Source organism: Schistocerca piceifrons, chromosome X (assembly GCF_021461385.2).
Source record: "Schistocerca piceifrons isolate TAMUIC-IGC-003096 chromosome X, iqSchPice1.1, whole genome shotgun sequence".
Classification (NCBI taxonomy): domain Eukaryota; kingdom Metazoa; phylum Arthropoda; class Insecta; order Orthoptera; family Acrididae; genus Schistocerca; species Schistocerca piceifrons.
The window spans coordinates 353712289-353739371 of NC_060149.1; the positions used below are offsets into that span (position 1 = coordinate 353712289).

The 27083-nt window shown below is 42.3% G+C and overlaps 1 protein-coding gene across 1 annotated transcript in view; it reads left to right on the forward strand.

Moving 5' to 3' along the window:
• Positions 1 to 27083, forward strand: part of LOC124721638 — a 262023-nt gene that overhangs the window by 226011 nt on the left and 8929 nt on the right. The window contains exon 9 of the mRNA XM_047246701.1: positions 17747 to 18134. Within this exon, the coding sequence (XP_047102657.1) occupies positions 17747 to 18134 (388 nt within the window). The remainder of the gene's footprint in view (positions 1 to 17746; positions 18135 to 27083) is intronic.

Here is a 27083-nt window from a genome sequence, read left to right on the forward strand (position 1 = left end):
TCGACTCTTATAACTGCCATCTGGTTTCTGTACAAGTTGTAAATAGCCTTTCGCTCCCTGTATTTTACCCCTGCCACCTTTAGAATTTGAAAGAGAGTATTCCAGTCAACATTGTCAAAAGCTTTCTCTAAGTCTACAAATGCTAGAAACGTAGGTTTGCCTTTCCTTAATCTTTCTTCTAATATAAGTCGTAAGGTCAGTATTGCCTCACGTGTTCCAGTGTTTCTACGGAATCCAAACTGATCTTCCCCGAGGTTGGCTTCTACTAGTTTTTCCGTTCGTCTGTAAAGAATTCGTGTTAGTATTTTGCAGCTGTGACTTATTAAGCTAATAGTTCGGTAATTTTCACATCTGTCAACACCTGCTTTCTTTGGGATTGGAATTATTATATTCTTCTTGAAGTCTGAGGGTATTTCGCCTGTTTCATACATCTTGCTCACCAGATGGTAGAGTTTTGTCAGGACTGGCTCTCCCACGGCCGTCAGTAGTTCCAATGGAATATTGTCTACTCCGGGGGCCTTGTTTCGACTCAGGTCTTTCAGTGTTCTGTCAAACTCTTCACGCAGTATCATATCTCCCATTTCATCTTCATCTACATCCTCATCCTCTTCCATTTCCATAATATTGTCCTCAAGTACATCGCCCTTGTATAGACCCTCTATATACTCCTTCCATCTTTCTGCTTTCCCTTCTTTGCTTAGAACTGGGTTTCCATCTGAGCTCTTGATATTCATACAAGTCGTTCTCTTATCTCCAAAGGTCTCTTTAATTTTCCTGTAGGCGGTATCTATCTTACCCCTAGTGAGATAGGCCTCTACATCCTTACATTTGTCCTCTAGCCATCCCTGCTTAGCCATTTTGCACTTCCTGTCGATCTCATTTTTGAGACGTTTGTATTCCTTTTTGCCTGTTTCACTTACTGCATTTTTATATTTTCTCCTTTCATCAATTAAATTCAGTATTTCTTCTGTTACCCAAGGATTTCTACTAGCCCTCGTCTTTTTACCTACTTGATCCTCTGCTGCCTTCACTACTTCATCCCTCAAAGCTACCCATTCTTCTTCTACTGTATTTATTTCCCCCATTCCTGTCAATTGCTCCCTTATGCTCTCCCTGAATCTCTGTACAACCTCTGGTTCTTTTAGTTTATCCAGGTCCCATCTCCTTAAATTCCCACCTTTTTGCAGTTTCTTCAGTTTTAATCTACAGGAATATATCACTCCAAATTTCAGTGTATATTGATGCAATAAAAACCTAAATTTTTGAGAGTTTTTGGAAGTTACCATTGTCCTGTACATAATCTAATTCATAGTAAAATGACATTTGTGATTTAAGTATTGTAGCAGGTGTTGTAACTAGCTTATTGTATTACAGTTAGTTGTTGCTTTTAGATGAGTATGCATTATCTACATTTATCCTAAATTAGCTCTATTTCTGAGAGTTTGTTGTCGTCTATAATTAACAATAAAAAGTTTTAGGAAGATAGTAATTTTAACCACAGGTTTTTCTGTTGTCTTAATAGAAATCTCCTTTCGTATATTTGCTTTAGTTGTATTGGATATTAATAAGTTTTGAGCTCAACAGTTTAAAAGATAATCAAGAAGCTTAGTTTAAAATTATTTGTTCACTGTCCTGTAATACAGTGCACCAGCCACAGTGTAACCCCACTGTGAATGCTGTTCTTCAACACAGGATGAGCTGGTCAATGTTGGTAAACAACTGGAAATTGCCCTGACTCCTGTCAAATGATTAGCAACTACTGCGAATGTGTGTTGGAAGAGTTCCCAAGAGTCATACACCTCTGGTACAAAAGGTACCTCAAGTACTATCCTCTCATGTGGATTTTGTCACTTCTGCAGGATGTACAGGATCGTTACTCCTCCAGTTGGTTGGGAGTGGCATGCCAACAGTAGATATAGGTGTCCTGTACAGGGAAGATTGGGACCACGGTGCACACTGGATGTTATACTGATCCCCCTAACCAACAAGTTCAATGTGTTATCTTTCACTGAAACTGAAACTGAGTCAATGGGATGCACTTTTCCAGTTTTTGGGGAACCTGCTTTGTCCTGTGTCAAGAGGAAGCAAGTGCAAAATTGTAGGGGTCTATTAATCATTGGAAATTCAAACATACAGTGAATGATGGTGCCCCTTAGGGAAATCGCAGCAAGGGGCAGGAAAGAACACTGGGTGCATGCAGTGTTTATGCCTGGGGGTCTCCTTCAGTGTGTTGAAGAGCCTATTCCAACAGCCATTGAGGGAACGGGATGCAACCAACTGAAGAGTCTGGTGCATGTTGGAACAAATGATGCCTGGCCTGTTGTCTGGGCTCCAGTGTCAGAGAAGGTTGGGAAGATGAGCTTTGCACACAGGATATCACCAAAACTCACAGTTTGCAGCATTGTCCCGAGAACTGATCATGGCCCTCTGATTCTGGATTGAGTGAAAGGCCTGAACCAGATACTTTGATTGTTCCGTGACAGCTAGGCTGTGACTTCCTGAAGTTCTGCCATGAGGTTCAGAATTGTGTGGTCCCCCTAAATGGGTCAGGTGTGCACAACACATCAGACGCTCCTACCCAGGTCCAGCACCAGGCCATCCTCATTATGACCCATGTATCAGGTACCAGCCATTAGTACATCATGCTAATAATATATTTAGACATCATTACACACCTCATGAACAACTTAGTATTGATGAGTCTAGTTGGCACTAGAGTCTAGACTGCACACAAGGCAACTCTCCATCTATTCAAAGTAACTACAGCAGTTGGAGACTAAGAGGTATAAATGTAAGATTCAAAATAATGCGGCCCCCTCCCCAGGCAAGAGTATTAAAATCTTATTAGTTAACTGCTGAAGCATTCACAGCAGAGTAATAGAGTTTGAAGAACTCCGGAAAAGCAGTTAAACTTGCATAATACTAGGTACAGGAAGTTGGATAAAACCTTAAATTGATAGCTGTGAGATTTTTTGGGGGGGGGGGGGGGGGGGGGAGAATCTAAGTGTATATTGAAGGGTTAAGCTAATGGGGAGTGGAGGCAGTGTAATTGTCTTAGTAGACAAAAAACTCAAATCCTGTGAGATAGAAATTGAAGCTGCATGTGAGATTGTTTATGCAAGACTCCGTATCAGGGGTGGGCATAAAATGGTAATTGTATCCTCCTGTCACCCAACAGAATCACCTCCTGATGTAATTGAAAACTTTATAGAAAACATCAGTTCATTTATGTGTAAGTTCACCAATCACACTGTAATCATCTAGACTTTAATCATCCACAATCAATTGGGAAAATTACAGTTTTGTTAGTGGTGGGTGTGATGAGACATCCTGTGAAACATTACTAAAGGCCTTCTCCAAAAAGTACCTAGAACAGATAGTTCAGAACCTCACTCATAATGGAAATATATTGGATGGAATGGTTGTGACAGCAGTGATCAAAAGACAAAGGGTTTACACACACACACACACACACACACACACACACACACACACACACACACACACACACACACACAGTAAACTAGATAAAAAAGCAATAGTTTCGTATCTCAGTGAGAAACTTGAAACTTTCAGCATAGGGCAAGAGCATGTAGAGGAACTATGGCTCAAGTTTAAAACAAATAGTTGACCATGCATTGGGTGGATATGAACCCAGTAGAACTGTTCATAATGAAGGGACCCTCCATGGTATGCAGTCACCATAAAGAAAATTCTAAAGGAACAGAGACTACTGCATAATAAATGTAAAACAAATCATAGGACCATAGAAAGAGAGGTGCTGAATGAAATGCATTCAGCTGTAAAGAGAGCAATGTCTGAAGTCTTCATTAACTACCATAGCAGGATATTGTCATCCTACACACAACACACACAAATTCTGGTCATATGTAAAGGCTGTTAGTGGCACCAAATTTAGTGTCCAGTCACTTGCAAATAAGACAGGAACTGAACCTGAGGGTAGCATAACAAAAGCTCAAATGCGTAACTCCATCTTCAAATGTTCCTTTACAAAGGAAAACCCAGGGGAATTGCCCCAATTTAATCCTTTTAGCACTGAAAAGATGCATGCCAACCAGCATGGATTCTGAAAACATCGATCATGCAAAACCCATCTCATGCTTTTCTCACATGACATACTGAGAGCTTTGGAGGCAGTCAGATATAAGCAGTATCTCTTGATTTCTGAAAAGTATTTTACTCGGCACCACATGTACACTTACAATCAAAAGTATGATCATATGGGACATCATGCGAAATTTGTGTCTGGATTTAAGATTTTTTGTTAGTGAAGACACAGTGTGTTATATTAGATGGAGAGTCATTGTCAGGTGTAGAAGTAACTTCATGAGTGCGCCAGGGAAGCATGTTGGGACTCTTACTGTTCATGTTGTGTATTAATGACCTTGCAGACAATATTCACAGTAACCTCAAACCATTTGCAGATGATGGAGTTATCCATAATGAAGTACTGTCTGAATGAAGCTGCACAAATATTGCCAGATCTTGATAAGATTTAAAAAATGGTGCATAGATTGGAAATTTGATTCAAATGTTTAGAAAAGTAAAGTTGTGCACTAACAAGAAATGCAGTATCCTATGGATAAACTGTCAGCAAATCAAATTTTGAGTTGGCAATCTTGTACAAATGCTTGGATGAGTAACACTTTGTAGAGGTATCAGTTGGAGTGATCACATAGGCTATGTTGTGGGTAAAGCCAGTGGTAGACATCAGTTTATTGTAGAATACTTTGGAAATGCAATCAGTCTACAAAGTAAGTGGCTTACAAATCACTCGTGCGATCCATCCTAGAATATTCTCAAGTGTGTGTGAACCATACTAAATAAGACTGACAGGGGATATTGCATGTGTGCAGTGAAGGGCACCAAGAATGGTTACAGGTTTATTTGGCCTGTGGGAGAGAGTTAGAGAGATGCTGAAAAAACTGAACTAGTAGACTCGTGAAGATAGATGTAAACTATTCCTAAAAGCCTATTTACAGATTTTTGAGAACCGGCTTTAATCGATGACATAGGAATATATTAGAACTCCCTAAATACTGTTCCCATAGGGGTCATAAGGAGAAGATTAGATTAATTACAGCACACACAAAGGCATCTAAGCAATCATTCTTCCTGTGCTCCATACATGAATGGTATGAGAAGAAACCTTTATAACTGGTACAGTGGGACATACCCTCTACCATGCACTTCACAGTGGTTTGCAGACTGTAGATGTAGATGTAGAACAGGGCTAAAGGAGAGGGAACAGTTATCATCAGAGGCTTCCTTAAAACCTGAAACCCATAAATTTCATCTCTCACGTTAAGCTTTTTCATATGTGTGTAATCATTTGTACTTTATGATGCAGATCATTTTGGTTCCTGTAGTGATTTTTGAAGGGTGCAGTGTGCACATACGAAACACTTATAAATATTCTGTGTTTCATAGGAAGTCAGAAAATATTAATAGAATTTTGTTTTAGTACAAACCCCTGCTTAAAATGTTTGACTATTTCTCAAAAATATTTTGGCAGCTGAAACAAGTTTCTATAGACTGGTAGAGGGAATAGGTCTGAAACAGAGTGTTTTAATGAATTCTTAGGTATGCATATTGTCCTTTTCTATGCATCTGAAACTGTTCTGATATTAATGTGTAAATACTTTTGGTTTGTAACAGGCCTTTGCAAGATGATTGGTAGCCAACTTTATATACTTAGACTTTAAATATAAAGGGCAGCCACGTGATAACAAAATATGTGGGGAAAAAAGAAAGCCGGCCGGAGTGGCCATGCGGTTCTAGGCGCTACAGTCTGGAACCAAGCGACCGCTACGGTTGCAGGTTCGAATCCTGCCTCGGGCATGGATGTGTGTGATGTCCTTAGGTTAGTTAGGTTTAATTAGTTCTAAGTTCTAGGCGACTGATGACCTCAGAAGTTAAGTAGCATAGTGCTCATAGCCATTTGAACCATTTGAAAAAAGAAAGAAAACTGTATATTATTTGAAAAGTAATCACCATAACTGTTGATGCAGTTATCCCACTGAGACATTAGACGGGCAATGCCTCCATGGAGAAATGTTTACAGTTGCCTACGGAATCACAGTTGTAACACTAACATCTTTCTTCATGGCTCCAGAAATATCAAAATTGTATGGGGAGAGATCGGGACTGTATGACAGAGGCTGCAGAGGTAGTGTATGCTGCAGAAGTTTCACTGGAAAGCCCTTACACATCCTCCATACAGTCTCTATCTCTCCCCATGTGATATCCATATTTTGGTACCCTGAAGAGAGACATTCACGGTTGACGATTTGCTTGGTACGAAGAGGTACACACCTGTGTACCATTGTGGTTCCAGAGGCAATCGCAAACATTTTTCCATGAAGGCATTGATGGTCTTATCTCACAGTGGGATGAATGTATTAATAGTTATGGCAATTACTTTTGAAATAATAAACAGTGTACTTACTTTTTTTCCATCTGTTTGTTTACATTTGGTTGCACCTTTGACTTCAATTTTTGTCCTGTATCCATTACAGCTCTGTCTCATAAAATTAACTGAATGGAGACAAGAGAGTAAAAGAATGCAATATTGCTACCATGTTTCTCTCGGCAGTCAACACAGAGAGACTGAATTGTAAACTGTAAAGGAGATGAATTTGTGCTTATTAATAAGTGATCAACAAGTGAAATATTTTCATTCATTTTCTGTTTGTTATCCACTGAAAGAGGTACCATAAAACAAGGCCCCTTGAGTAGATGACACTCCCTCAGAACTGTTAATACCTTGAGAGAACCATCCGTGATGAAACTATACCACACGAAATGCAAAATATAAAAGAGGCATTAGAAATATGCAAACACCACAAACTCGACACATTACCATGTCTAATATGGTGCAGAAAAAGTGTTTTCATTCAAAACAGCTTCCTGTTATCCTGGAATGAATAAATATAGGTTTTGTATTGTTTCAGAGGGGATCTTTACCATTCTTCTCACAAAACAGTGGCAAGTTCAGATAAAAATGATGGAGGTAGATAGCAGTCTTGCATTAATATAGAGCTAGATATGACACTTCATCCTCATGCCCACTGGAGAACAAAAATTGGATAGTGGGATGGAACTGACTGGCCAAAATGGTCTCTCAATCCTTGGCAGTAAAGTGACCTTGCAGAGTATCATAGGGTCTATGGAATACAGTGATACCGCTGCCCAAATCCTCTTTGAACCTCCACCATGAATCACTTGTGGGATGTAAACTTGGCCAGAAGTTGGAAACAATGTGAAACAAGAGTTTTTTGACCAAATGAGTTTCTTTCATTGCTTCATAGCCCAGGTTTTATGGCTTCAGCACCGCATTTTTGTGTTACGGGCATTTGCCTCACTTGTGGAGTTGTTTTGGAAGTCCAACTGGCCCTACTGTTCCCTACATATGGAGCTCTCTTTGGTGCTAACAGGGTTCGTGGGTATAACACTTAGTTCTGCAGTGACGTTTGCAGCTTTTGTCATCTTATTTTTCGAATCCTCTTGAGTGACTGTTCATCACGACCACTCATCACACACCTTTGTCTGCATTGTAACTTTGCACATGATTTTATGCTTTCCTTGTATGTAGTATAGATCATCGATATGGTGGTTCCTGAAACACCAAACACCTTGACCATCGTGGTTATGGAAGCACCCACCATATGAGCACAACCGTTTTGCCCAGGTTCATGTTAACTTGGCCCTGAAAGACAGAACTACACAGAATACTGTTCTGACCACAGTTGACACCTGCAACATATTGAGGACATTGCACAGGTGTTATCCATGGTCAAATACAACAGCACAACCTGTGGGTGTGCCTATCATCTGCATTTGTGTTCAAGCATGCATTTCTCGTGGTGTTTTCATATTTTTCTCCAACACTTATATGAGATGGGGGAAATACCCTCTTGCTTGAAAAAGAATGTAATAAGTTCAGTGCCAAAGACAGCAGGCACTGACAGGTACGGATATTAACAAAGTCTCAGTTTAATAAGGCAATGGTTGCAAAATACTGACATGAATTATTAACAGAAGAATGGAAAAACTAGTAGAAACCAGCCTTGGGGAAGATCAGTTTGGGTTCCAGAGAAATGTTGCAAGATGTGAGGCAGTACTGGCCCTATGACCTATCATAGAAGAAAGATAAATCTACTACATTTATAGCGTTTATAGACTTAGAGAAAGTTTTTGACAATGTTGATTGAAATACAGTCTTTGAAATTCTGAAGGTAGCAGGGGTAAAACTGTTGTGACTCGCTGATCATTCAAAGCACCGCCGCGCAATTACGCGCATCCTCTACGTGCGGCGCTGTCTGCCAGCCATGCAGTAGCTGCTCCACCTAAGCGGCCAGCCGAGCAGCGGCCACTAGACTGGGACTCAGTGCTCATTCGAATACTAACGTGTACACATGTCTTGCTTGTCAACTTACTCTGTGACTTATATGTGTTGTGTCGTTCTGAAATATATGTGTTAAACTTGACATTATAACAATCGGCGACGAGGTAGTGGATTTTTCCTTTTCACCGTTGACCCACAAGGTTCCACGGCTACTGTCGAGCAACTATTACAAAATCTCCTTGAACAGCAAACTCTTCTAACAGCGACAATTCGCGATTTCGTTGCGGCGTCAAATGCGGGGCGTTTCTCGTCGTTGGCTATACCTCCTTTTCCTCCTTACAGTGAGACGGCGGAAGACTGGTCTGATTATGAAAAACATCTTCGACAGCACTTCTTGGCACTTCATGTCACGGACGAACAACCATGTAAGTCTCTGTTCCTTTCCTGGATTTCACCTCAAATGTATCGGTTGTTATCGCAATTGGCTCCTTTGAAGGATCCTGCGTCTTTGGCCTTTGCTGAAATGTGCTCACTTCTGTCTGTCTATTTTCAAAAGCAAACCCATGTGGTAGCCTCTCGTGTTGCCTTTTATCGTTGTCAAAACAGGCACATCAATCCTATCGCGCTTGGGCTGCTGAACTTCACGGCCTTAGTCAAAATTGTCAATTTGTTACTGACATTCACAAAGAATCCTATGCCAATTCCATGGTATGGGATGCTATTATCCGGTCGGCGCCTGACAAAGAAGTTCGGCAACATGCCCTTCAGTTGGCGAATCTGACTCTAGACGAAGTTCTCTCCATTTCGCAGTCTTTTGAAATTTCTCGCACCGCTGGGGTGCAAATAGAGGCGTGGGGTGATGTCGGGGAAATACAACCTCTGTGCGCTGTTGACGACGCGTGCGGCGCGTCCCCACCGGCCGACGTGGCCGCAGTGCGCTCCCACGTGCAGCCTCGGCCTAGCCATAAACAACCCGCTAAAAAACTGCAGCAAAACCCCCGGCAACTTCCTTCATGTCCGCGGTGTTTTACGAAACATTCACGCGAGGATTGTCCCCAACGTTGGGCTGTGTGTCACAATTGCAAAAAGAAAGGTCATGTGTCTTCCATTTGCAAATCCGACCGCATACATGATGTTCATGAACATGATGCAGATTCTGATTCCGTGTTGTCTGTCAATTGCACTTCTTCCCTTTCAGGGAAGTTATTCCTCACTGTCCAAATCCTTGGTCGAGATGTTCGCATGCAAGTAGGTACCGGTTCTGCTGCCACTATAATTAATTCTCAGACGTATCTTCAGTTGGGTTCTCCACTCCTGTCACCTGTCACTCGGCAATTACGGATGTACAATAAACAGAAGATTTCTCTCTTGGGGCAGTTTAATGCTGAGGTATCTTACAAATCCGTTGTTCGCACTGTTCCCATATTTGTGGTCGACCAGAGCAACGCAGAAAATCTTTTTGGTTTCGATGCCTTTCACGTTTTTGGGTTCTCCATAGATGACTCTGTCAATATTGCCTCTGATGCTATTCCTTATGCTCAACTGGATTCCTTGTCGACGACATTTTCGTCCCTTTTTTCTCCTGGGTTAGGCCGTGCAAACGACTTTGAAGCTCATATCACGCTCAAACCCACTGCTCGGCCTAAGTTTTTTCGGGCTCTGCCCATTCCTGTGGCCCTTCGTGATCGGGTAAAACGGGGGTTCGATCGTCTCACTACTTCAGGGGTCTTGCTTCCTGTCACTTCCAGTGAGTGGTCCTCTCCTGTCGTTGTCGTTGCTAAGCCAAATGGTGATATTCGCCTCTGTGGCGATTTCAAAGCCACTGTAAATGCTCAATGCCTCATAGACACTTACCCTATGCCCCGTCCTGAAGAACTGTTCACTAAACTTGCTGGAGGCCAGTATGTTTCTAAAATTGACCTGTCAGAAGCTTATCATCAACTTCCTCTCAACCCTGCTTCCTGGCAGTTTCTGGTCCTTAACACGCCTTTCGGCCTCTATCAATACCAACGCTTGCCATTCGGGGTTGCTAGCGCCCCTGCTCTCTTTCAGTGATTCTTGGAACAATTATTGCTCCCTGTCCCTGGGTGTATCAATTACATGGACGACATTGTTGTCACTGGCTCCACCACTGAAGAACATCTTCAAAATCTCCGCACACTTTTTCATGTCTTACAGACTGCCGGTCTTAAGTTTAATCTTCAGAAATCACAATTTTTTCAGTCGTCTATCACATACTTGGGGTTTCAACTCTCTCGGGATGGTATTTGTCCGCTTCAGCAAACTGTCGTTGTGATCGATGCCCTTCCTCGCCCTACGTCTGTTAAGGAACTGCAGGCCTTCTTGGGGAAAATAGCATACTATTACAAGTTTTTACCGTCTGCGGCTTCGGTGGCTCAGCCGTTGCATCGCCTGTTGCATAAAAACGTGCCTTTTCACTGGTCCGCGTCATGCGAAGCGGCTTTCCAGAAATTGAAGACTATGCTGAAACAGGCCCCGTGCCTGGCTACTTATCGACCTGGCCAACATCTTGTTCTTGCCACAGACGCCTCTCAATACGGGGTCGGTGCAGTCCTTGCGCACCGTTTTTCTTACGGTTCGGAACAACCCATTGCTTATGCCTCCAAAACGCTCACGGATGCCCAACAAAAGTATTCTCAAATTGAGAAAGAAACTTTGGCCATTATTTATGCTCTTCATAAGTTTGGTGTTTTTCTCTATGGCTCAAAATTTCATCTTGTTATGGATCACAAACCACTTGTTTCCTTGTTTCATCCATCAACGTCACTTCCCAACAAGGCTGCACACCGCCTCCAGCGTTAGGCTCTTTACTTGTCTCGTTTCAATTATGAGATTCATTTCCAGTCAACGGCTCAACATGCAAATGCTGATGCTCTGTCTCGCCTTCCCGTGTGTCCTGATCAGGCATTCGATAGGGACGAACTTTTGTGTTTCAACCTGGATGTTGCCGATCAGCGGGTTGTGGACGGGTTCCCCATCACTGGGGACAGGCTGGCGGCTGCTACGGGTTCTGACCCTACCCTCTCCCGGGTTCTACGCTGTATTCAGAAGAGTTGGCCAGATCGCCCGTCCGCTAAGACTTCTGATCCGTTGCGGAACTACTATGCTTTGCGCTACCGCCTCATGGCTAGGGATGGTGTTATCCTCCTCTCCACTGACAATGCTTCGCCTCATTTTGTGGTGCCTGCGTCTTTGCATGCTTCGGTCTTGCGCCTCCTTCACCAAGGGCACTGGGGTGTGTGTCGCACAAAATCTCTGGCGCGCCGTCATGTGTACTGGCCTGGCATCGACTCTGAAATAGCACGCATGGTCGCTGCCTGTGGCCCTTGTGCATCACAGGCCGCTGCCCCGAAGTCATCTTTGTCACCGTGGCCTTCGCCTGAGAAACCCTGGGAGTGCATTCATGCTGACTTTGCGGGACCCTTTTTAGGTACTTATTGGCTCCTCGTAATTGACGCCTACTCTAACTTTCCTTTCATTGTCTGTTGCACGTCGCCTACCACCGCAGCAACCACCAGTGCTCTTGCCCGTATTTTTTCTTTGGAATGCCTCCTCTCTACTCTTGTTACTGATAATGGTCCGCAATTTGCCTCTTCTGAATTTGCGGATTTTTGTGCTCGTCACAGCGTTATGCATGTCACGGCCCCCCCGCCGTTCCGTCCACAATCCAACGGTGAGGCTGAACGACTGGTCTGCACATTTAAGGCTCAGATGCGGAAACTTCTGACTTCTTCTGCTGCTGATGATGCGCTTCTCCAGTTTCTAGTGTCTTACCGTTTCACCCCCATGGGCGACCACAGCCCGGCTGAGCTCTTACATGGCCGACAGCCCCGCACGCTACTTCATCATCTGCGGCCTTCCACCTCACAGCCGCAGGTGCCTTCACTTGGCCGGTTCACCGCTGACGACCTCGTCTTGGTACGGGGATATGGGATATGGCGGGCGGCCAAAATGGAGCCCGGGCCACATGTTAAGACACCGTGGCAGACGCCTGTGTGAAATCCAGATGTACACGGGTGTTGCAGTGCGTCATTCTGACCAGCTTCAGCCTCGTGTGCCAGCAACGCCTGTTCGGAATGCCGCTACACCACCTTTGGCTCTACGTGACGTTCGGGATCTTGGCATCTCTCAATACTCACAACGCAACCCTCTCACCATCATCGCGATGCCAGCACAAGAACAGACGCCACCAGGAGACGTGCCCATGCAGGAACCGGATGACCATCCTATGTCAGAGCAAATCTACTTGTCTCCTCCTCCAACAGACACCGACACATCGCCCATGTCTCCTGTCATATCAACTGGACTTGCCGCAACGGGCAGATTGGTGCATGGGGCCCCAGTAGATTCGACCCCTACGTCTCCTGTCATCTCGACTCGTTATCATCGGGGACACTTCCGTCTGTACGGGAAGCCTCCTCCTCGAGACTTTACGGCGAGTCAAAGAACACCTATGGACGTTAGCCATCTCCAGGACATCTCCATCAAGACCAGTGCAACAATTTCAAAGAGGGGAAAAGTGTTGTGACTCGCCGATCATTCAAAGCGCCGCCGCACAATTACGCGCGTCCTCTACGTGCGGCGCTGTCTGCCAGCCATGCAGCAGCTGCGCCACCTAACCGGCCAGCCGAGCAGTGGCCGCTAGACTGGGACTCAGTGCTCATTCGAATACTAACGTGTACACATGTCTTGCTTGTCAACTTACTCTGTGACTTATATGTGTTGTCTCATTCTGAAATATACGTGTTAAACTTGACGTTATAACAAAAACACTTGGAGCAAAATGTTATATACTACTCGTACAGAAACCAGGCAGCAGTTGTAAGGATCAAAGGACATGAAAGGCAAGCAGTGGTCAGGAAGGGAGTGAGACAGAGTTGCAGCCTGTTCACAATGTTATGCAATCTGTATATTGACGAAGCAGTGAAGGAAGCCAAAGACAAATTTTGTGACAGAATTAAATTTCAGGGAGAAGGAATAAAAACTTCGTAATTTTCTGACGGTGTAGCAATTCTTCTAGATATAACAAAGGACTTGAAAGTGCAGTTGAATGGAATGGACAGTGTCTTGAAAGGTGGATGTAAGATGTACATTAACAAAAGCAAAACAAGGGTAATGGAATGTAGTCAAATTAAACCAGGTAATACTGAGGGAATCAGTTAGGAAATGAAACACTAAAGCTAGTGGATGAGGTTTGTTATTTAGCAGCAAAATAGCTGGTTGAAATAGAGAGGATATAAAAAGGAGACTGGCAATGACAAGAAGAGTTTGTGAAGAAGGGAAATTTGTTAACGTTGAGTATAAATTTAAGTGTTGGGAAGTCTTTTCAGAAGGTATTTATCTGGAGTGTAGCCTTGTACAGAAGCGAAACGGGGACAATAAGCAGTGCAGGCAAGAAGAGAATAGAAGCTTTTTTAATCTGGTGGTACAGAAGAATGCTGAAAATTAGATGGTTAGCTCACTTAACTAATAATGAGTTACTGAATAGAACTGGGGAGAAAAGAAATAAAGAAGAGGTCAGTTTATAGGGTCCATTCTGAGACACCAGGGAATTGTCAATTTAGTATTTGAGGCAAGTGTGGAAGGTAAAAATTACAGAAGGAAACAAAAAGATGTGTACAGTAAGCAGGTTAAAATGGATGTGGGTTGTAGTAGTTATTCAGAGTTGAAGATTATTGTGCGGGGCAGAGCAGTATGCGGAGTGCTGCATCAAACCAGTCTTCAGACTGAAGACAACATTAATATTTAAAAGTGTGTGTGTGTGTGTGTGTGTGTGTGTGTGTGTGTGTGTGTGTGTGAGAGAGAGAGAGAGAGAGAGAGAGAGAGAGAGAGAGAGAGAGAGAGAGAGACGAATATTGTTAAAAGATCATGTTTTACTCGAGCATGACATACTGAGAAAATGTAATACATAACTGCCATAAAAAAATCCAATCTTCAGCCAAACCAGTATTGGTAGGAAACAAGTAAACTCTTAATTCTCTTTTAGGGACCTCTAACAATGAATATGGTGCAGCTCTTCAAAAACTCAAATTTAATACAAACCTGATCTGGCTTGAACACGAGAACAATTATATAAACTCTTATCTTGGCAATGTATGATATGTTATTGCTAGTTTGTTTACTTGTGTGGGAAATAAACAAAGTATTTGACACTGAGGAATGCCATTTGTATTTCCACATTTTGAATTTAGTTTTACTCTGGTTGGGGAAATCTGTTAATGTATTTGTTATATCTTGTGGAGAAGAAAAAAACTGTGAGAGAGCATAGTTCTTGACAAAATAAGACCAATTTTTTTATTAAAATTTTTAAATTTATGCTATTAAATGCCTTTGCAAGTAAGCCAAACTGAGAAGTAATTGACAAGTTATTCTCAATAAAGTCTGTATTCTGTGATCTCCTTTTTTCTCAAATGTAATAATAATTTTTAAAAAATCCATGAACTTAGGCATTACAGCACTGTAATCAAACCTGAATATCTTTATCAAGCAGAAATTTTAATTTTGAATAGAAAGAGGGATATTGAAGAAATTCAAAAGCAAGAAAAATTATTAGGAAAATATTACTGATGGAGAAACTTATATGCTGAGAAGTAATGAGGAAATAGAATAATACACAGACGTACGTCGTGACATGAATAAACGAAGACTTAAATTTTATGGGCACATTAAAAGAGTGGCACACCTAGGTTGACAAAACAAATAGCAGAATTCTACAAAAACAGAAGTAAGGCCAAAACTGTTCCAGTTAAATGGATCACTATGATTGAGGAGGATCTTAAAACAGCCGGTATAACTCACACAGACATTTCAGATGGAAAAATTTTCAAAGGATATTTGATTGGAAATCATAAAACAGACTGAGACTTCATTCTGAAACAATGTTTCAAATTTGGGCACAAAGGAAGGCCAAAAGTGACATTGATTGATTGTACCTTGCATGGTCCTATTGGGCCCATACATGAATAATAATAATAATAAGAAGAAGGCAGCACAATAAAGTGCACAAAAAGTTAATACCTCAGTAGCCACACCTTCAAAGACAGAAGAATGTCTGCACTTTTACAATATACTTATTAGTTTGCTTTTTGACTGAGCTTGTGAGAAACTCTTTTGTCAAGAGCATGTCTTTGCTTACCAGTGGTTGAAGCAATGATAGTTGCAAAGATTCTAGACAGGGTCTTTTATAGTTCACAATCTTTCCCAGAATGTCTGAACGAAACAAAAAGGGCCAAACTGGGCATCCGGCAGCCTTGTAAAGACAGATACGTTTTCCCCCATTAACGTTATTGATATTATTGTAGATAGGTGCTGTCAACGTCTTTTGGGTGAATCTTGCTGCGGGGACTGTTTGTAAGGCATCAGTAGTGATTTGCTTTAAAGGAGGAGGAGGAGATTAGTGTTTAACGTCCCGTCGACAACGAGGTCATTAGAGACGGAGCGCAAGCTCGGGTTAGGGAAGGATGGGAAGGAAATCGACCGTGCCCTTTCAAAGGAACCATCCCGGCATTTGCCTGAAGCGATTTTAGGGAAATCACGGAAAACCTAAATCAGGATGGCCGGAGACGGGATTGAACCGTCGTCCTCCCGAATGCGAGTCCAGTGTGCTAACCACTGCGCCACCTCACTCGGTTTTGCTTTAAAAAATTATTGAAAGGTAATGTATAATCTAAATACACATATCAAAAAGAGTTGTGCATCACCTCGGTTCCGAAAGTTCCGAAACCTATACAGAAAATTGGAATAGAGATCAACATAAGCATCATTTCTGCCCTTTTTATTGCTCATGAAAACCACACATTGCACATTGCACATCCATAGAGCGAGACCTTCAGAGGCGATTCTCCAGAGTGCTGTACACACCGGTACCTCTTAATACCCAGTAGCACAGCCAATTGCATTGATGCATGCCTGTATTCGTCATGGTTTACTATCCACAAGTTCATTAAGACACTGTTGGTCCAGATTGTCCCACTCCTCAATGGCAATTCGGTGTACGCCCCTCAGAGTGGTTGGTGGGTCATGTCATCCATAAACAAACATTTTCAATCTATCCCAGGCATTTGTTAGGGTTCACGTCTGGAGAACATGCTGGCCACTCTAGTCGAACGACGTCATTATCCTGAAGGAAGTCATTCACAAGATGTGCACAATGGGGGCACGAACTGTCATCCATGAAGGCGAGTGCTTCACCAATATGGTTGCACTATCAGTCGGAGGATGGCATTCCCATATCGTACAGCCATTACGGTGCCTTCCATGACCACCAGCAGTGTACGTCGACCCCACATAATGCCACACCAAAACAGCAGGGAACCTCCACCTTGCTGCATTCAGTGGACAGATTGTCTAAGGCGTTCAGCCTGACCGGGTTGCCTCTAAACACGTCTCCGGCAATTGTCTGGTTGAAGGCATATGCGACATTCATTGGTGAAGAGAACATGTTGCCAATCCTGAGCAGTCCATTCGGCATGTTGTTGGGCCCATCTGTACCATGCTGCATGTTGTCGTGGCTGCAAAGATGGGCCTCGCCATGGACATTGGGAGTGAAGTTGCGCTTCATGCAGCCTATAGCACACAGTTTGAGTCATAACATGACGTCCTGTGGCTGCACAAAAAGCATTATTCAACGTGGTGGCATTGCTGTCAGGGTTCCTCCAAGCCATAATCTGTAGGTAGCAGTCATCCATTGCATGTCAGGAAAACATCGCTTTGGTTCACTCCGAGATGCTTGGACACTTCCATTGTTGAGAGCCATTCCTGGCACAAAGTAACAATGGACACGATCAAACCGTGCTATTTACTGTCTAGGCTTGGTTTAACTACAGGCAACACGAGCCGTGTACCTCCTTCCTGGTGGAATGACTGGAACTGATCAGCTGTCAGACCCCCTCCGATGTGTCTGTGATGCAATATCCACAGTCAACATCTCTCTTCAGGAGTTCTGGGAGCTGGAGTGACGCAAAACTTTTTTTTTTTTATGTGTGTATTATGGCAGAACAGATTGCAAAGAAATTTTTTTTTCCCCCAGAGATGAGGTTCCTTGCAGAAGTAAAGCTGTGATGACAGGTCGTAAGTCATGCTTGGGTAGCTCAATTGGTTGAGCACTTGCCTGAGAAAGGCAAAGGTCACAAGTTCGTGACGCAGTCCGGCGCTCAGTTTTAACCTGCCAGACAGTTGTTTGTTAGTTAATTTATGTTAAACTGTAGTTTTTCTTGTGCAGTCAACTCTATTTCGTATTATTTATGCTTTAATTTTTCATAATTCATTTGTTTGAAAGTTTAAATTACAAGAACAGTTGTGCATGTTATTTCTTCGTTGATATTTTGTAATTTTTGTCACTATCCATCAATATTACAGGACAGATTTCTAGATTACCTTGGCCTGAAGAACAATACAGAAGTCGATTCTACTGTTCAACATAAGAGAACATCTAAAGATGTGAGATGGAAGGTTGCTGGCGTGAATTTTACTCGTTGCTGCTCCATTCCTGTGTCTTCTCCTCTTGGACTAGCTTTACACAGGAGAACAAAACCGTCAACTGTTTCCTCAGAAGTTCACCTAGGAAAAGTGGAAAGACATTGTGTCGACTATACGGACTTTCTTCCACGAACGCGTGAAGCCAAGCATTCAGATGGTCCATGGCCTACCACTTGGAAACGAAATAAAACATCTACAAATGCATGGGCCCATATTTACAAATTCCCTAGGAAACATCTGAGGTGTCGTCCTCCTGTACCAGACACAGGTTAGTAGTTCTGTGGATTCTACTGCTTCCAGCTGCAAAATAAATAATTAATAGTGGCATTAACATTAGAATTTCTGATTGCTATGTGATATAACTTTTCCAATCAGTAAGGTTTCATTGCAGTTTCTGTTGTTGTAATGCTACAATATTCATACATACAGATCTTAAAGTAACTTTTGAAACTGATATATTTATTCGGTGAGTTATTACCTGTACTCTGTAAATTATTTATTTTCCACCAAGGACTTAACATATTGATATATTTGTTTCAGTGTTGGTGGTGTGAAACATGTACAGGTACTTCCATTTGAAGTCAGAGACATGGAATTTTATCATAATGTCAACAGAAATCATCAACTGCATGCATATCAATTAAAGGATACTGATCTTCTACTTCTCTCATGTGTCACTTGTGTTTATGGTGATGTACTTCACCGACAAATTTTTCTTCTCTGTGGCTATCTTGTAGATTTCCAAAGATAAATCATTAGCTGACTTTTAGGATTCAGCAGCACATTTGTGTCTGTTGGATTCCAAAGCAGGCCGTGAAAATCAGTGTGTTCTGGAATAAGATAGTTGATTGCTTCATTGTTGATGAGATAGCATATAAACAACAGGAAAATATTCCTAAAAGGAAGCTGTAAATATTAATAAGGATATTTGTGAATTAAAAACATTACATTAACTGCATACTGATCTTGCAAGTTTTCCATTATTATTCTCCATTAAGGGGACAAGGGGAAAAAGGAGGCGGGGGGAGGGGGGGGGCATGGTTGCAACATGAAGTTTGATTGATCATACATGTAGTATATGTTACTGATGATAGAATTGTAGCAACCAGTCACTGTTTATGTTAACAAATTTATTTTGTAATCTTTCACTAGTTTGAGTGTGGCTATCTGCCAAAATATGAACATAATCTTCTATCTATCTTCCTTCCTTCCTTCCTTCTTCTGTATACATGTGAACTGATGTTCTGTGCTGCACTTTGTGTGTTCAGGCTGATCTCAGGAACTATTATAGGTATATTGATCTGGTTTTGACTGATAGACTGATTCACTAGGAAGGTTCATGAGCATGATTTATAAATATTCCATAGAAATTGCCTCAATGATGACAAATCAGTCCTTACCACAGTGAAAATTGGGCCATTGCCACGTAGGAGTCAGTACAGCCACAACAACTCCAGAAAGCAGTAAAGTTTGACCGAAATTGATGATGGTGGTTTAGCAGTAAAGGACATGCCTGGAAACCGAAAGGTCACGGGATTGAATACTGGGCAGACCATTGATTTTTCACATTGCCTTTTAACGTTGCATTCACCTCTCAATGATGTGGTGATTTGCCAGAAACAAAATGTGGTTTAGAAGCAGCGTTAAACTGTAGATCCTCTTTCCATGGTTGGATAACTGGTTAGGGACATGCAAGTCACCGAAGTGACATCCAACCAAAAGACTTGTACGAGACCATTGTGCCACACAGTATTATTATTATTATTATTATTATTATTATTATGAGCTTAATCTATAAGTCTGTGCATATGTTTCCTTATATACATCTTATAAATATAAGTCCACCAGCACATTTTTCTGCCTGTATTTACAACCTCATCTCAGGAACTACAGTTGGGATTTTGATACTTAGGCCAGACTGACACTGGAGGCGGAAGGTTCTCACGAGGCTCAAATGTTATCTGTCGCATATTTCATTGGCATTTGCAGTGATCATGACAGTGATGGAGCTGTGAACTACTGCACCACCCGCAGTGGTCACAGTGGCATGGCAACTTTGATGCCCATGCACTTGCCTGTAAACAAAATTATCACTGTGCCAGACAAGTCATCCACCTGTAGGCACTTGAGTGCTACCTGTACAAAGTCAGGGTGGGTTGCTTGTACATAATAAACAGAGTCTGCTTATCATTTTGCATCTGGTTACAGCACAATAATGCACATCTGATAGGAACAAGATGTTTCAATAGATTTTGTTTCACATTGTCGACGTGTGCAAATTTTACCAGTAGGTAATGTATGTTTTTGTACAGTGTTGTGTCCAAGACATAGAATAATGGTACAGATTTATCATGTATTAAAATCTACTTATAGAATACGTATTTTATGTAAATAGGTTATGGCAAATAAGAAATTTTAACAGCTGAAAATTTCGGGATGTAGTAACAACAATAAAGAAAAGATAGATTTATACTCACCACATTGAGGAGCTGTTGAGTTGCAGACAGGCACAGTGAAAAACAAGTTAAAATATTTGAGCTTTCAGACAGAGTCTGTTGTAAGAAACAGAAAACACATGCACACACAGCCACTGCCTCCCAGTCGTGGGAACTGACTGCAGTTCTTCAGATCTATTATAAAATTACTAGAGATGTGAACAGCTAGCAAACTGTGTCATTACCGAAAATGTTTTTAAAATTCATTCCTACATTTAGAAACTGGGAAGTGTTACTCGTAGGAATAATTGCATCTAAGCAATTTTACTTGACCCATGGCTCATCATTGAGAGAGACAGGGAGAGAGTGAGTTCAAAGCAAACAATACAAAATACTTGCAGCTGGTTATGGGCTTGTGAATAAAGTTGTACAGTTAGAGCACAAGAGAAAGCTAATGAACGTGTTTTACTAACTTCTCCTTCAAGGGCACATCCATCACCTTTTACCGCAACAACAAATTTTAATTTGTGGGAAATCTTTGACAAAGAATTGGCAAATAGCACAAAAAATAAGATTCAAAGTCTATGGCTATCATTAACATCACCAACTACAGTTCAGAAATGTTGCTCTGAAGGGCTGGTGATTCTCTGTCATGGTGGGAACAAATATATCTTCTTTATTCACTTTTATGTTCAGTGGTCCTAAAAAAGAGTTTATATGCCAGCAAATTCATTACCTTCAAAAAGGATAAACACAGGACAAACTATGAAAACAAGTCAATCGAGACCATTAAAATTTTCATAAATGTTCCCTTTACCATTTTCACTTTTTAGCTTCTGACATACATTTAAGGGCTGCAACACTACTGGGAGCCTATTTTAATCTCAGTTTCATTAGCTGGAGCTTAAAAAATTTCTGATCCACACGAGTTTGGCATGTGTAATTATACTCAAATATTTCAATTTTTAAAATGATGACCTTTTAATTATGTATATAACACATACTGTTGTTATTATTATATATTCTTAATTGCAATGAAGTATGTTTCATGAGAAATAGTTTTAATTATAGACATTTTATGAACTTTCAAGTTAAAAAATTTCTACCTTAATTTTTATCCAATATTCTAAAACATTGTTATAAAACATGGGTGTAAGCAGTGGGAGGAGGGTACAGCTGCATGCGGCCACTCGGAAAAATCTGATGTTCACAAACTGAACTTACATCATGCTGCATCACACAAACAGATGCAGCACTTAAGTATCAGTTTGAATAAAGGCGAAATATGCAATGGATACTGACCAGTAACAAGTGTACCCAGAACCATTTGTTGTGAAATCCCAAAACTCTTCCCCTGCAGTATCAGGTGCTAGAAAGGGGCTAGAATAGACTCACGGTTTTTTCTTGTCTGTCATAAGAGGCAACTAAAAGGAGTCTTATACCTAATTAAGTTTTTACATTGAAGACTTAAAACACCCAGCAGTTTTAGCTCATTTCAAAATCTTACCCTCAATCTTTTTTACTTAATTACTTATGGTCGCATTTAGTGTTTGACATCCATTTTTCTGAATTTCAGAGAAATGCAGGCTCTTTGGGGAATAGCACCTTATGTGGTGCATAATCTACCCACCATGCACTGTTACCTTCTGTACCTGCTATTAGAGTGGATTTATCTTTGCACACAAAATTCATCATGGTAACCATTGTGTGTGTGTGTGTGTGTGTGTGTGTGTGTGTGTGTGTGTGTGTGTGTGAGATTTTTTTGGGGGGAGGGGGGGGGGGAGCAGTATCATGCACCCCATGGCTGCAGCTCCGAGGGATCACACTGCTGACATCTGAGCTGTAATCCCCCGATGTATACCAGGGAGTAGGTGCCTGTACAATCTATGGCACCGGGACTCCAGGCAATGATTACTATGCCATGTAGCCTTTGCTGTGCCAGTGAGGAGCATGTGGGAAGAGCCCCTGATTGGCAAGAGTGACATCATGGCAGATGATCCACAGTAAAACAGATCAGACTCACCCATCCCAGTGGCCTTGCCAACCCAACTGTCTCAGTGGGTAAAAAATAAGGTTTTACTGCAGAGGCTTACAACGCCATTTTGTTTCTGTCTTTAGCCATACCATGGGATTGGTGTCTGGCAAGGAGAAATTGAGGTGGGTGTTTTACCCAATTCCTAGTGTGCTTCAGAACTGACAGAGAAGCTTTTGCAACAAATAACACAGTTTTCTTCAGAAATACTGGGATCCATTCAGAGAAGTTTCTGCAATAGAAAAGATGAGAAATGGATCGCTGTTGATCAAAACCTTGAATGCTCGAGGATACATCAGTTACCATCTTCCTTCATAACAAATTCTACAGGATTTGAGTATCATCTTCCAACAGGACCTAGCGCTACAAACAGATGACAAACTGTGTGCTAATCTAGAGCAGCACAGAGTCCATTTTGTTTGTCACATCTGGAGAGGACCTAAGGATAGTAGATGGACGCTGGAGCTTTCATCCTAGCCCTCAGTGAAACTACTTTACCTGAAAAAGTTATGGTCATGGTATATAGGTTTGATATTAAGCCTTATTTCCCTCCTCCTATGAGATGTTTTCAGTTCCATAAGTGTGGACACATGTCGTCCTGCTGTACTTAGGAGGCTACGTAAGGGCGTGCAGCAGGACAACTCATATGGGCAGCCCTTGTGAACAACCCGTAACATGTGTAAACTGCTTAAAACAGCATCCTCCTCATTCACAGACATGTTCAGATTTCAAAAAAGGAGAAGAGAATCCAGTAATATAAAACTCTTGATAACCTGTTTTATCGAGGTGCTAAGAAAAAGTTTGAACAATTCTACCCAATTGATATGACATCAGGCTTCACGAATATTGTGTCAAAATTCGCACTTACTGCAATGTCAAGGTCTCAGACAGGAACTTCTTGCCCTAGCTGTGTGTCAGTACCCATTTTCCAGATGGGGAGGAAACACCAGCTCCCTTGACCTCCCGCACCCACAGCATAAGTGGTAACCACCCCATTCATCCTCCTCCAGCATCGTTAAGGAACAGGACACCTGGCAGAGTGCCCCCCTTTCAGAACCAAACAGACCAGTGGTCTACCACCACTCACTGGCCAAGAGGACCACAGGCTGCAAGTCATAGGAAAGAACAGTCCTTCTCTGTCACAGGAAACAAGACAGGACAGTCCTCGCAGAAACCAAAATCTCACAGAGACAAGAAGAACAAATCAAAAGTTAAATCTGATATATAATTCTGCTGCTTTGGTTGATCTCCCCCCTCTCCCTCTCCCCCCTCTCCCTCTCCCCCCTCTCCCTCTCCCCCCTCTCCCTCTCCCCCCTCTCCTCTCCCCCCTCTCCCTCTCCCCCCTCTCCCTCTCCCCCCTCTCCCTCTCCCCCCTCTCCCTCTCCCCCCTCTCCCCCCTCTCCCTCTCCCCCTCTCCCCCTCCTCTCCCTCTCCCCCTCTCCCCCCTCTCCCTCTCCCCCCTCTCCCTCCTCTCCCTCTCCCCCCTCTCCCTCTCCCCCCTCTCCCTCTGCTCTGCAGTCAAGCCGATGGACACCAATGAAAAACCACACATTCATGTGGAGCAAAACTTAGAGCAGCAAAGTAATTCATACTCTTGTTTCCCCTTCACTGCCTTCTGAGACTATCTGATGTTTCTTTACTGCAACTGTAACAGTTACCACCTTGGTGAACTCCAGCACTTCAGAAGAGACAGTTCTCAAAAACCCAATTCCCTTGTATTAAAAATTACTAATCGTACTGTACAAATCACGTTACTGCCAAGAGGTCATCTGTCACGCATTGAGCAGGTGCTAGTAACCACTGTGTTAGAAGCCGTGGCTGTTAGTGTCTAGTTCTCAGTTAAGGTAACAGTATGTAATATCTGCGTACCCCTAATCAGTCCTACACCATATCATGAGCTGGTGGAGCTAGCGAAACAGCTGCAACCACCCTTCTTCCTACTGAGGGAATTTCAGTGCCCATAATCATCCGTAGGCTAGCCAAACAACATGTAGCAGGGGCCAAGTAATAGAGCAGTTAATTTTAGCAGTAGAAGTCTTCCTTATTAACACTTGAGCTGCAACAAATTTTAGTACGGTCCATGGAACATACCGAGCCATAGGTATTAGAGACTGCAGCCCAAGCATCTCACTCTTAATCCAGTGGTCCATCCAAGGCAACCTCTGGTATAGCGACTATTTTCCTGCACCACAGTAATTACTTCAGAAAGCCAGCTGGCAAGCCTTCACCTCCAAAGCACCATTTGAAACCAGGCAAGAGAAGGATATTGAAGGAGTGGTATAAGGTACTATTGACATGATTTTATGTACTATGGAAGCAGCAATATCCTATTCTTCAGTCTCTCTCTGATGAACACCGGTGCAGTGGAGGTTTGTCAGAGAATGTTGCAGAGCACTTCAACAACACAAGTGCCACCACTCAATAGAACAATTAACAGCATTCAAGACACTTCGAGCAAAGGCATAGCATCTAATCAAGAGGAAAAAGCAGGAGTGTTGGCAACAGTATGTATCATTTATGTAAGCCCACACCCCACTGGAAAATTCTGCAGCATTTGAGCCTACCCACTGTCTACACTAGTTCATAGTTTCTCCTTCAGTGGCAACATCCGTACTGATCCCACACTCATGGTTGAATTTTTCGTGGCAATGTACAATGTTACATTTAATGACTGGGAGTTCCACTGTGCAATAGCAGAATGGCAATGCATAGCACTGAGTAAGGTGACACAATGCTTAGCACCCCAGACTCACATTTGAGAGGACTGTTCAAATCCATGCCCTGCCATCTTCATTTAAGTTTTACGTGATTTGTCTAAAGTACTCCAATCAAATGCTGGGATGGTTCCTTCGAAAAGGCATGGCAAGTTTTCTTCCCTATTGTTGAAGCAATCCAAACTTGCACTCTGTCTCTAATGACCTCATTCTTGATGGGACATTAAGCCCTTATCTTCCTCTGTTCCTTCCTTCCTTTGGGAGACAGCGCCTGGTCCCGATAAAATCCATAATCAAATGCTTAAATACCTTAGCGACGGCAGCATAAAACACATCCTAGGGTTTTTCAATCATACTTTACAGGAAGGGGAGTTTCCCTTCCAATAGTGGGAGGGGTATTATTATTCCTACCATTAAACTGGGAAAATACCCTCAAATTTTTACTATTTATTGACCAATCCCTCTAATGAACAGCTGTATATATTATTAAAAAGAATGGCAATTGACTACTGTGTTGGTGCCTGAAAATGAGAGGATGTATACCGCAGTTTCAAAGTGAGTTTTGGACATTTCAGTCCACTGCAGACAAACTCAAATCTGAAGTGCGCAATACTTGCATACATTACCAACACCTGATCACTGTGTTGTGTGATCTATACGGAAGGCATACAATATGAGTTGGGGGTCATCAAATCCTGTCTACACTGCATGAGTGGTGCTTCGTGGACTTTTTACCAGTTTTCATCCAGAATTTCCTATAATCTGACGATTCAGGATGTGGATAGGTTCAACAACCAGCAGCTTATATACGCAAGAAACTTGTGTACCTAGGAGGATCAATTCCTGGTGTAACCCTGTTTGCCATTGCAGTCAATGATATTGTGACAGCAGTGAGACCCACAGTCTCGTTGTCACTGTATGTGGACAACCTAAGCCTGTGCGACAGCTCTCCATCATTGTGAACTGTTGAGCATCAACTTCCGGGGGCCATAGAAGTAGTACGTAATTGGGCCCTATTTCATAGATATAAATATTGTCCCACAAAAACTTGCATCATGGACTTTTCGTCAATTCAGGACTGTGCATCCATGACCAGAACTTTACCTCGATAACCTGTTACTTGCATTTAATGGAAACTGTCAAATTTTGAGGTATTTGACAGTAAGTTAGTATGGTTATTGCATATTCTACAGCTCAAGGCAAATTACAGGATGAATGAGATTTCTCAGCAGCACCACCTGGGGCACGTACCACACAGTTCTTTTGTGATTTTATCCCAATTGCACTACAAATGTGTTGCCTGCAGTTTGGAAGCACCATCAGTACTGGTCTTATTAGATCCGGTCCACCACAGTGATGTGCAGCTGTTAGCTGGAGCCTTCTGTACAAGCAATGTAGACAGCCCCCTGGTGGAATTTGGTGACCCACCAGCAGGTTCAGGCACCAACAATTCTTGGGCAACTATGCAGTCATAATCTGTCAGATGTTTACCCATTCTTGCTATTCAACTCTGTGCCCTTTTGGCACCCTGTCTCCCCCCCCCACCCACACACCCACCCACCCACCCACCGTATGCAGACCTCATTTTGCGGCCCTAAGAAAATGCTGGTCCCACCATTCTGGGATACCTGTTCCATTCAGTTCTCCATGACTACCCAAATTCAACATGCAACTGTATAGCTGGATCAAAAGTCAAAGACAGGATCAGTTTTGCTATTGCACATGCAAGGGGGCATGAGAATAATTCTCTTCAGAGTTCAGGCAGTGTATATACTGCAAGAGTTGCTCACCATATCGTTGGCACTGTAGTACATTGAAACTCTTGCCACAAAGGACTTCCTGATTTCTAGCTACTCCAAAAACATTTTGGTCGCTAATGTCAAAGACCTATTAGTTGAGCTCCAGAATGACATTAACATTCATATGGACACCAAACCATACAGGTCTTTCAGAAAATGAACTTGCTGACAAATTAGCTAGAGAAGCAACCTTGGGAGAGAAATTTTAAAACGTGCAATTTGGAATCAGAAGCCTCA